Here is an 11,796-nt window from a genome sequence, read left to right as displayed (position 1 = left end):
GAAAGAGAATTGGAAGTGAAATGGAGTGAATGATGAGTGGTAATTGGTGAGTGGTGAGTGGGGTTAAAAGGAGTTCTAGTTAGTTGAATAGCTCATGGTAGAAGTTAAAATTGATTAGTCATACATGACATAATCAAGAGTGGAATCCCATGCTAGTTCCTATTGGTATATACTCATAGTAAGTACGTTTTGAAGCTGTATATAATACGGGTAAGAATACGACTAGAATTCTTGATGAAAGAAAAGAATGGAAAAGTAACTGTAACCATTTTCATTAAGTATGAGTGTTTTGATATATGTCTTGAAGTCTTCCAAAAGTATTTTAATACATCTAAATACACTACATGTATATACATTTTAACTGAGTCGTTAAGTCATCGTTAGTCGTTACATGTAAGTGTTGTTTTGAAACCTTTAAGTTAACGATCTCAATTAATGTTGTTAACCCATTGTTTATTATATCTAATGAGATGTTAAATTATTATATTATCATGATATTATGATATATTAATATATCTTAATATGATATATATACATTTAAATGTCGTTACAACGATAATCGTTACATATATGTCTCGTTTCGAAATCCTTAAGTTAGTAGTCTTGTTTATATGTATATAACTCATTGTTAATATACTTATGGAGATACTTACTTATCATAATCTCATGTTAACCATATGTATATCCATATATATATATCGTCATGTCGTTTTTACAAGTTTTAACGTTCGTGAATCGCCGGTCAACTTGGGTGGTCAATTGTCTATATGAAACATATTTCAATTAATCAAGTCTTAACAAGTTTGATTGCTTAACATGTTGGAAACATTTAATCATATAAATATCAATCTCAATTAATATATATAAACATGGAAAAGTTCGGGTCACTACATGTAAATCTTTACATCCGTTACCACAAACTTATCGATATAAATCGTAACCCTAAAACCTTAATTCCTTTTTTGATCGTATCCCTAAAACCCTAATTCCTTTTTTCACTCGCGTGAAATCGGGTTTGTCCAAAAATCTGTATATGAGCTTCGTTTATCAATATTCTTGCTAATTATTCGTGTATTCAATATTCAATCGTATTGACAGTAATTTTATAGTCATCGAGTTTCACTACGTAACTCCATTCAAATCAGGTATTGTTCATATTTCTTTGTAAAAGATACAATATATTTAAATTTAATTTTTTAAATTAGTTGTCACTTAATTAGTTAATTGTAAATTGTAAATATTATTCATATTTATATTTATATTTAGATATTTATATTTATTATATATAAATTATGTAGAATACTTAATTAGTTATTTGTCATGTAATTAGCTAATTGTAAAAGATATATATTTATATTCATATTTATATATTTAATATTTATATGGTTTATATATATATATATATATATATATATTTTTAATTTATATAACTGACGGATTAAGCTGAGTCGATTGTATTTAGAATAACTGTATTATAGTAACTACTGTTTTTCCCTAATTTCCGATAATTTTGAATTTTTTTGGACTGTCTATAAGTATTCACCAGCGGTTCTTATTCAGATAACTACTTACACACACATAATTCACTTCGATAATGGGTGATGCAGGACAACCGCTACCTCTAAATCTGCTCAACAAATCAAGCTACAAATGAAACTCGAGTTCGTGTTAAGGTGTTTCTGACTTGGAAAAAGACATACTTCAGCAATCCAATGTCTGCTTTGGCCTATGAGATTATCTTTATCGACTATGAGGTCAGATTTTTTTTATAATTTTAATTAAATATCCATGAAATTGTTATTTTTATCTTTTGAAATTTCAAACGTGATCACATGTTAATGTTTACTTCGTCTTTATATAAATATGTATATGTATATGTATATGTATATGTATATGTATGTATTACCAATAATTAGGTTGCATACACCTATTTTAATGATTTATTTATGTTAACTTAAGAGTGTATTACATATTACAACTACTAGGCTATGTTATCACAGAATATGATATTAGTTACTGAATGTATAAATCAAATTATTCATTCTGATTATCTAATATCAAGTACTTTGGTTGTAGATTTATATGCTGTAAGTTATTGATCCGTAAATGTTCTTATAACTGATGTGTGGCCTAATATGATTTTTATTTACTTCCAAATTCGTAATTTTATTTCAACTTGTAGTATACGTGCTTGCCTGTTGAGTTACAGGGTAACCCTTATGATTACACCAATAATAGCAGGGTTATTTAATTTATATATATATATATATATATATATATATATATATATATATATATATATATATTCGTTTCTTTCATCAATCTTTGGATATAACTTACATTTATATCACTATCAGTTAGTTTTTTCATATGTTTAAAAAAGTATATTTTTGTTTGCATTCAATATTGCTATTACTAATTTCTATTTCCTTAAAATGCCAAAATCATTATGTATGAATTTAGTACAGATGTTTCTTACTTTCTATCTTTAACGCATACATCGTAATACTTATGTTTATTTTCAGGGAAACAAAGTTCGTGCTACCGTCACTAAGAATTTGATTCCTTTTTTTATCAACACATTCAAAGAAGGATCTTTTTTTGATTTATTCAATTTTGGAGTTGTGCCATGTGATGATAAGGTGATGATTGTTAATCACCCATGGAAGATAATGATGTATCGAACCACTAACGTGGTTCGTTGTGAACCTTTCGAACTACAAGCTGATGGTTTCAACACTGTACCCTTTGTTGATCTCAATGAGTGGAGGATCAACACCTCGCAAGTCTTCGGTATATTCGTCTTTAATGTTTTTTAATGCAATGAATTCCGCTAAGTTACTTAATAAACACTTAATAAACATTTGTTGGTATACAACAGTTATAAAATATTTTATTAACATGCTGAGTGTTGTTAATCCCTGCAGATGTTGTTGGTCGACTGGTTGAAATGAACCCCCTTCGTGTTAAGCGCGAAAAAGGTGTCGATACCAAATCAATTAAATTTGTTATGTCTGATAACAGGTATTGCTAAATTAATGTGATTGTATCAAAGTTGGTTCAATGTGATAGCATTGTCTATATTCCGACCAATGATCTTGTTTTCTTCGATATAATATATTATGTTGTTAATTGAATTTCAGCGGACATCGTATCAAGTGTACACTGTGGTCTGATCATGCGACCAAGCTTTTTGATTTTGTGTCCCAACACAGAAATAGCGATGTCCCAATTAATGTCCTTATTCACAACTGCAAAGTTCGTGACTGGCAAGGTATACTTCTAATTATATCAGCCTTATATATTGGTTTGCAATAAATCTATCTACTTCTACTCTATATATTAAAGTAAAGTTGTATTTGAGTCAGCTTTTAAAATTATCCATTATAAAAACAGATCCCCACATTTAAAATAGAATATTCTTGATTGATCAAAAGGGTCACATTTATCTTATGTTAGAATTATCTCTCTGATGTTAGATTTATGTGTCTTTCCAAATATACCCATCTAAAACTAAGAAGTTATTTTATCTGATCAAAACGGTCAAGTTCATATCAAAACTTCTCATTCACAAAACACGGATCATATTTTCCCCCAAATCAATCACCAAAAAATAAACCCTAAAATGAAACTGGAAGACGAACATCGTCAACCAAAAAGAATCATAACATCGTAATCATCGGAAACATCTGAAGAAACTCAATATGTTCCTACACTACTGTCGGAAATCATTATCGAAATTCTCACGAGACTTCTCGTTGAATCGCTGTTACGATGTAAGTCTGTCTGCAAATTATGGCGTTCTTTAATTTCCGATCGTCATTTCACCAAATCTCATCTTAATATTTTTGAATAGTTTGTTTGTGTATGATTCTTTTAAAATTCTATAACTGATTATCATAAAGTTGTTCAAACTGCACCATCCTTGTGTAAGTTTTTGGAAAAACTATCTTTTCTTTATATTTTTGGGATAATCCGTTTTTTATGATTAAATCAAAAATGGCATGTTAGGCGCAGTGGCGGATCCAGGAAAAAATTTCACGGGGGCGAAATTTTTTTTAAAACGTGAAATTTTTTTTTTTTACAAAATATAGAAGTTTTGGGGCAAAATATAGAGTTTTTTGAGCAAAATTTAGAGGTTTTTGAGCAAAATACGAAAGTTTTGGGGCAAAATATGAAGGTTTTGGAGCAAAATATGGAGAGTTTGGGGCAAAATTTTTTTTCCACCGGGGTCAAAATCGAAAAACCGAAAAAATTTGCACTAAAATTTCGAAATCCACCGGGGGCGGGCGCCCCCCCTCTTCTACACTGGATCCGCCTCTGGTTAGGCGGGTTGGATCACTGATTCAGATTTAAATGGATCACAAACACAACAATGATTACAAAAGAAAAATTACATTATTGTATGAAGTTAATTCGTAAGTGTTCCGGAAACATACAATTGTCAAGGCTCATGAGGTGAGCCTTTTTGGAATTGCGTTTGCTAACAATGTCAAGGCTCACGAGATGAGCCTTTGTTGATTCTTTGATTGTGCAGTCACTGACCATTGCAGAGTAATATGAAAACTCTTGCTTAGAGGGAAATTGAAATAGTTGCTAAGTTATTAGGTAAATTGTGCAAAATATAATCCTAATTCATATTGAATAGCATTACAACTTTTGTTTACATCTGTATTTGTTCCTTTTTGGAATTGCGTTTCTCATTCAGGTGTGCACATTTTCGTTGATGAAGCCTGAAGGTATTTTGCTTAGGATTGTTAGATTGGAGTATGAAGGTAATTATCGTTTTCCATCTGCTTTTATATTGTTTGCTATTTTTTCCTCTATTGTTTATTGTTGAAGGTAACTTACTTATTATATCTTATTTTGTACTGGAGTTCTCATGGATCATTTAATGGTTCATCCGAGGTGTCTACATGTATAGATAGTTGTGTTCAAATGATATACTTATATGTTGTTGTTATTGACATCCCTTGGTAAATATTGTATTATGTGTCAGGTAGTCAGTTCATATCTACTAACACAACAGATGTTGGCACCTCAATAATTGCGATAATGAAGACTGTCAATATTGGAGGTATGTCTTTTGAGTTCTTATTTTTTATCGGCACTGGAAATTGCAAAATAGTATGTTTACTTCACATTTATTTGCATATTTTAGTAATAACTTACGCTCTTGCTTATCATGCCGGGTTAGGTTGCGTATTTATTGATTAATGTATTTACTTGGTCTAAATTTGTTTCATTGTTTTACTGTTTTTGTATGTTTGATTAGTCACAATTGAACTACTATAAGTATACTGAGTATACAAAAAGGTGTTGCAGTATGTATCATTTATCTTTTAGATCATCGCATATCATATTAGGTTTCTCTTTAATTTGGTCTGCATCCAACCTTCAAAGAACGAAGTAAGTTTTTGATTTTTTTATTGAACTAAAAGCTATTTTTTTCCACTATGTTAGTGTCATAACGCAGTTTTCTGGTTGTGTCAATAGATTTTTAAAATTAATGAGAATTTGAAAGTCCTAATCATCCATTAAGATCTGGTAGTTCTCCATTACTTTTAACAATTAAAGGCCTATCAGTTATTTTTAATCAGTATTTTTAAAACTACAGAGTATTATATTTCATCATTAGTATAGGGTTTGTTGTTTATGATGATAAATTGAAAGGCTTATCAAGGTATGACTAAAGTTTTGAATTTCAATACTAATGTCATATAGAGTCAAAAATGATCACTGGTGATCAGTTAGCTATCAGAAAGGAAACGGGTCGCAGACTTGGAATGGAAAAGAACATGTATCCATCTTCTTCACTTCTTGGTCAAAACAAAGATTCGGCTATCTTAGATATCCCAATTGAAGAACTAATCGAGGAGGCTGGTGGTTTTGCTTGATTTTCCCTGGTAAACGACTTATATTCGGTCATGTTATGTTACAGTGGCAAAATGGGTGGGTTGGGTAACGGGTCAAAACAAGTATTTTTTTAGTGTGAGTCAAAACATATCTGGATAACTTATTATTCCTTTAACGTGTTAACTGTGATTATACCGATAGTAAATATATGTATTTGAAAACATTTACGGATGAATTCTTTGATAAATTACAAGTTTTAGTCCAACCCATTTGACCCGTTAAAAGATTAGAGTTACGTAAATTGACCCATTTGATACCGATGGAATGATAAATGTGCTAAATTGAGAAATAATCAGTTTGTGAAAAATGTCTCTAGGTTTTTTGTTTATCTAAATTTTGAAGGTTTTTGTGTTTGTTCAAGGGGTGACAACTTTAACCCATTTTCTTTTGAGAATATTTGTTATTGAATCTTTTATTTCATATTATTTATGTCTTTATTTTCATTTAGGTTTCTTAATTTGAGTTTTTATTTTTTCCGAGATTATTTGTTCTTGAATCTTTTATTTCAGATTTTGATTGTTCTCATTGATATTTAATATGTGTGCTTTAGTTTCATTATTTTTTGTACATTATTATTATGTGTGTGTTCCGGTTCAAATTATGGTGGATGACCCAGAGATTGGGGACGTGGTCATGATATACCTACTGAGAAACAGATTTTAATAGTCAAAACGCGCGATGGTTCACATTTTGGTGAAATTAATGAAGTTGACGACGGGTGTCATCAATCTGCTCTATACACCGTCTTTTTTCCCATTCTTGAGGGTGATTTTAGAGCTCTTATACAAGGAAACGTTGACAACGAATTAGAGATTGTCTTGGAAAGTGGTATAACATGTTTTCATTTGGGGGTTGTTATTCGAAGGGAGTCATCTTGTATTTGTGGCTGCTGGACCTGACCTGTTTAACGTCATTACTAACGCAGTCAAATATGCACATTAAAAATTATTAACACAATTATCATAAAAAAATTTTGTTCTTTTATGTGATATGCATCTAAGTTTCTTGCTTAATTGCTGAAGTACTTAACTTTGCAGCAGAGTGTGGAGAGATATTTACAGACATTTTCTCATCGCAAGAGAAAGGAGGTAATTTGAAAGGAGGTAATTTGATTAATTCTCTATAATACTTATTTTGCAGGTATGTAAATAATTGATCGAATTTTGATGATAAAATGATGTTGTTACACATTATTATTGATTCAGATGCTAGATATGTTGAATTGGTTTGGATGGCGTACATGGGATGCTTTTTACACCGAGGTTACTTCTGAAGGTGTCAAATTAGGCCTTGAAAGGTAAAGCTCTGACCTTTTTCCAGGGGTGGTAAAATGGGCGGGTCGGGTCAAGGGTATGCAGCATAATAAAGTAGATTATTTTGAGGGATTAAAAATGGGTGGGTCGGGTCGGGTCAAGCTCTGACCCTTTACAAATTTGTTTGATTCAAGTTCGATTTATCTCATAGTTAAAATCAAAAATTCGCTAAAAGAATGGTTTCTATAGGTACAAATTAACATGTTATAAATTTATTTCAAATGGAAGAGTTTACTATCGTGATCACTGATATTTAATTTATATAAAGATAAAGATTAAGCTTGCAGAATCGAATATCAGAGGTGTTGTATATGGCTCGATCTAAAGATTTGCTTTTACCCGAAAATGAGTTAGTTGATATTTCAATTAAATAACTATTTAATATGTGTTCAAATAGAAATATTCTTTGCCTTAATGTACATAAACCCATTACTTGTGATGAAATAAGAGATCAATACTTGATGATGGTTTGTTGTGCATTAAGGCTAAGAGCAATTGTAAAGTTGTGAAGTTGCCCAAAGGGAAAGAATATTCTTTGTGCAAAAACCCATTACCCAAAGGGGCATCACAATTGTAAAGTTGCACAAAGGGAAAGAATTGAGGCTAAGAGCAATAGCTCGAAAGGGGATTGGAAAAGATCATGCCAAATGGTTACCTGCTGCAACTGTCACTTTCATGTATGAGCCCGAGATTCACATTAACGAATGATGGAGACTTTATCACTTGAGGAGAAGACTTGTGTTGTGGATAGCAGCCCTACCAAAGTCTTTGGCATAAATCCACACACCCAACATGTTGATTCATTTTAACTTTTTAACATCTGTATACATTAATAATGTCATAGATAAGCACTCTTCTTTTTCTTTTTTCTTTTTTTTAAAAAAATTTTACCTAACTCTGATTGTACCTTTTGGATGTTTCATTTAATCTTCTTGTAATTAGGTGGAAGTGGTGGATCCTGAGGCGTACACGTATGATGATAAAGTGTTGAAGAAAGTGGAAGTGTTGAATCCACTGGTGCAGTCAAAGCGTCTCAGTTGGTAATTAATGCAATCGATGTTCTTAAACAGAAGAAGCTGGATGATGTTCGTCCGTTGGAGGAATCTGTGGAAGCTGATGACCAGTTTGGTGAATTGGGTGCTCATATGCGAGGAGGTTAACCATTTTGAAGCTTTAAGTTTATGCTGTTTATGTGCTTAAATTTCTCAGTTAAATGACCCGAAGTATCGAGATAGGTCTTGATGTTTAAACTTGGAATCAATCCATGATCATTTTAGAGGTTGCCATGGCTAATATTTTATCAATTGTGAACCATTTTAATTAGTTGTAGGAGGTGATCGTGTTGGCTAAACCGTTTATGTTGAACCATTTTCTCTTTGTACTGTAACTAACCGTATGTGATAATAATTTCATGAAAGAATTTCGATATTTGTGTTCAACTTTAATAATTTTATATATATATATATATATATATATATATATATATATATATATATATATATATATATATATATATATATATTTTTTTTTTTTTTTTTTTTTGTGTGAAATGGATTATGTTTGTCTTGTTTCAGGTTATTACAATAACAAGATTCTGGTGCTGACAGTGTCACAGTCTCTAAATGTGAAAGAATTAAGATAAAAGATTTAAGATTTGTTTCTAAAAGCAGGTCTAATGCTTATTCTAATATGAATATTGCACCTCAATGGACACTTCAGGTTTAATAATAATAATTGGAACATGGTGGTTCCTATTTTAATAGTTTTGGATGATGTTTGGTCTCTTGAAGTTCTTCAACAACTTATTTATAAAGTTCCTGGTTGTAAGACTGTTGTGGTTTTGCGTATTAAATTTCAATCTTTGTTGCTAAACTCAACGTACAAGTTGGAGTTGTTATGGGAAGAAGATGCATTTTCACTTTTTTGCCATATTGCTTTTGGTACCACTTCAACTCCTACTGGTTCAGACGAGAATTTGATCAAACAGGTATAATATATATTTAATATTTAATGCTAATATGAAGTTTGATGTAAAGATTTTTGTGTTTAAATTTATAAATTGATAATTTGGTTTGACAGATTGTGGAGAAATGTTAAGGGCAGCCTTTAGCGCTATAAGTGATTGGAGCTTCATTAAGAGACCAATCATTAAGAGACCAATCTGAATAGTATTGGGAAGCAGCTAAAAATCGGTTGTCAAAAGCTCAACCGATATGTGACTCACAGAAAAATGAGTTGCTTAATCGGATGAAACTAAGTGTCGATTGCCTTTCTTATCAAAAGGTTCGAGATTGTTTTTTGGATTTGGCTGTTTTTCAAGAGGATAAAAATATACCTTTAGATGATTTTGTAGCTAAACATTAAAACATAGACAAATGGGCATAAAAGAATTTATGGGAGGTGTTGATGGGAGCGTTAAATGCATTGGCCATATCGATGATATGATCTCTGCATCCGTACGCGTTCATGATGTATGAATTTATAAAGATTTCTCAAGCAGTACTAGAAGTTTCCAAGTTTCACCCATTTTCTCTATGTACAATAATGACAAACGAACAACCCTTCGTTTGATAACTATTTATGTATTTATTATTATAATTGAAATAATGAGTAACTTTTAACTTAATGGAAAATGAAACGCTCAAGGGATCATTACTTCTAAATAGTATTTACTGGTTCAAACCCGCAAGGTTGCGGATATTAACCTATATTATCATAATAATGATTCAAAAACGAAAAATTCTTATCAAAACCCGCAAGGTTGCGGGTATTAAACTAGTAATTTACGATAGCTAAGCTATGTACAATGATCTAATGTGTGTTAACAATAGCTTATGACTCTAGTTAAAAAAAAAATCTAGAAACAAATGTATACAAAATATTTATCAAAAGAAATATAATAAAAAAAACTAGTGAAATGACCCGTAAAACTCCGGGTTTGTTTAAACGAAACATTTTAATAATATGTTTTAGGTATTAAGTGAACGTAAATGCTAAAGTTATTTAGTTTAATGACCCGTGGAACTACAGAGTCCGACTAAGAAACTCGTCAGCTGAACATTTCATCAAACACCTAAAATGCATATTAAATAATCTACATCGAATCATAAGAGATAATATTGGTTGTCATTTTATTTTTAAAAGTGTAAATTAAAATATAAATTTAGAATTAGTTTCCTTATGCCTAGCTTGTATATCTTCTCGTACTCAATTCAAAATAATTAATTAAAATAATTCAAAATTATTTAATTTTAATAATTAAAATAATTATTAATAATATTTAATAATGATAATTAATTAATAAGATTTAATTTTAATTTAAAATTATTTAGATTAATGACATCACTCACCATGTTTAGATTTTTTTTTTTTTTTGATTTTTTCTTAACAAAGAAATTAGCCTAATAATGACATCATCATTATAGGATTTTTAATATTAACTATGGATAGATAGATAGATAGATAATAATAATAATATTCTTTAATAAATTACTCAGTACTATATAAGTTTATTTTTATTTTTATTTTATTTACATACTAGTGGAGGACCCGCGAATTCGCGGGGCTATGTGAGTGTTTGTAAAGAAATAATGTTTATGATTATTGTATTTAATGTAAAAAAGTTATGTTAGTTGTTCTGTATCTAATGTATGTACTTAAAATTTAAAACCAACCATATATGTTTGTAAAAAACTTTAAAAATTGAACATAGTATAAAATACTTAAACAATCTTTTTATACATATAAAAAGCATTGATAATGAAAACCAAAAATATATTTATTATATAAAAAATCTGGAGGTAAAAGAACTATCATTCAAGAGTTGGTTAAATGGGTATACAAAATTGGTTAAATGGGTAGTGATGTTTGTAACTCCTTTGAATATGGCTTTTAATGTTCATTGAACTATAATATACCTCTAACATTGTATATCTTGTCGGCACCGAACCCTGATATAATCAAACTCCGAATAATGATGCAGTAAATACAATCTCAAGAGAGCATTTCATTGCCAACATTAGTAGTTGATAAAAACAAGTATTAAAAACGTGTACATGATATATGATATACAACAATAATTGAAACTTATTAATTGCTGAAAAATACAACAATAATTTGCTTCAGATTGTCCAAAAATACATACAATAATATACTTTAAATACCTTCAGAATTGAATACCTCAACATCATCATCGAGAAAAGACCAACATATTTAATCATTGCTAACAGATAATTGCATTAAAGAGCCAGAACCTAACATTGTTGTTCAATAAAACATAACATATACAGAGTTCAACATCTGCAAGATGTATAAAAAACAAAAGCAGCAAAACGGTACCAAAAATGACATATACTCTGTATTACCATCAGTAGCAGTTGCATTACGATCCTCAGATGAACTATAATCAATTAGAAAGTAGCCATCACTGCCATTTAAAAAAAATACAACACAAAAATGTAAATATCTAGAGGATACATGATAAAATACATTTACCTTGTTTAGACAACTTCCTTGCCCACAAAGCTTTTGATGACACATGATATGCCTGCATTAACACCTGTCATAA

The 11,796-nt window shown here is 30.3% G+C and overlaps 1 protein-coding gene across 10 annotated transcripts; it reads left to right on the top strand.

The window, feature by feature from the left end:
- Positions 1 to 898: 898 nt before the first annotated feature.
- LOC139861639 (uncharacterized) lies at positions 899 to 9,376 on the top strand. Of its 10 annotated transcripts, none has more exons than XM_071850098.1 (13): positions 899 to 1,145; positions 1,608 to 1,754; positions 2,526 to 2,793; positions 2,928 to 2,981; positions 3,144 to 3,274; positions 4,733 to 4,775; positions 5,000 to 5,077; positions 5,725 to 5,906; positions 6,954 to 7,019; positions 7,122 to 7,578; positions 7,790 to 8,384; positions 8,804 to 9,216; positions 9,309 to 9,376. In XM_071850098.1, the coding sequence occupies exons 2-8, from the start codon at positions 1,713 to 1,715 to the stop codon at positions 5,895 to 5,897; spliced, it is 789 nt and encodes a 262-aa protein (XP_071706199.1). In that variant the 5' UTR covers positions 899 to 1,145; positions 1,608 to 1,712; the 3' UTR covers positions 5,898 to 5,906; positions 6,954 to 7,019; positions 7,122 to 7,578; positions 7,790 to 8,384; positions 8,804 to 9,216; positions 9,309 to 9,376. The 10 variants fall into 10 exon arrangements, with proteins under 10 accessions (XP_071706199.1, XP_071706197.1, XP_071706196.1 ...); XM_071850096.1 differs by lacking the exon at positions 4,733 to 4,775 and having other exon boundaries at positions 2,928 to 3,024; positions 7,122 to 7,213; positions 7,498 to 7,578; XM_071850095.1 differs by lacking the exon at positions 4,733 to 4,775 and having other exon boundaries at positions 2,928 to 3,024; positions 7,790 to 8,023; positions 8,172 to 8,384.
- The last annotated feature ends 2,420 nt before the right edge of the window (positions 9,377 to 11,796 follow it).

This window comes from Rutidosis leptorrhynchoides, chromosome 8, assembly GCF_046630445.1.
Source record: "Rutidosis leptorrhynchoides isolate AG116_Rl617_1_P2 chromosome 8, CSIRO_AGI_Rlap_v1, whole genome shotgun sequence".
Lineage (NCBI taxonomy): Eukaryota > Viridiplantae > Streptophyta > Magnoliopsida > Asterales > Asteraceae > Rutidosis > Rutidosis leptorrhynchoides.
The sequence above is the reverse complement of the archived record's forward strand: the minus strand, read 5'-3'. Positions and strand labels throughout refer to the sequence as shown.

Coding starts and splice junctions, on each gene's coding strand:
- LOC139861639 (XM_071850098.1), top strand. CDS start 1,713: ATGTCTGCTTTGGCCTATGAGATTATCTTTATCGACTATGAG. Junction 2,794..2,927: donor CAACACCTCGCAAGTCTTCG/GTATATTCGTCT, acceptor TAATCCCTGCAG/ATGTTGTTGGTCGACTGGTT. Junction 2,982..3,143: donor TCGTGTTAAGCGCGAAAAAG/GTGTCGATACCA, acceptor ATTGAATTTCAG/CGGACATCGTATCAAGTGTA.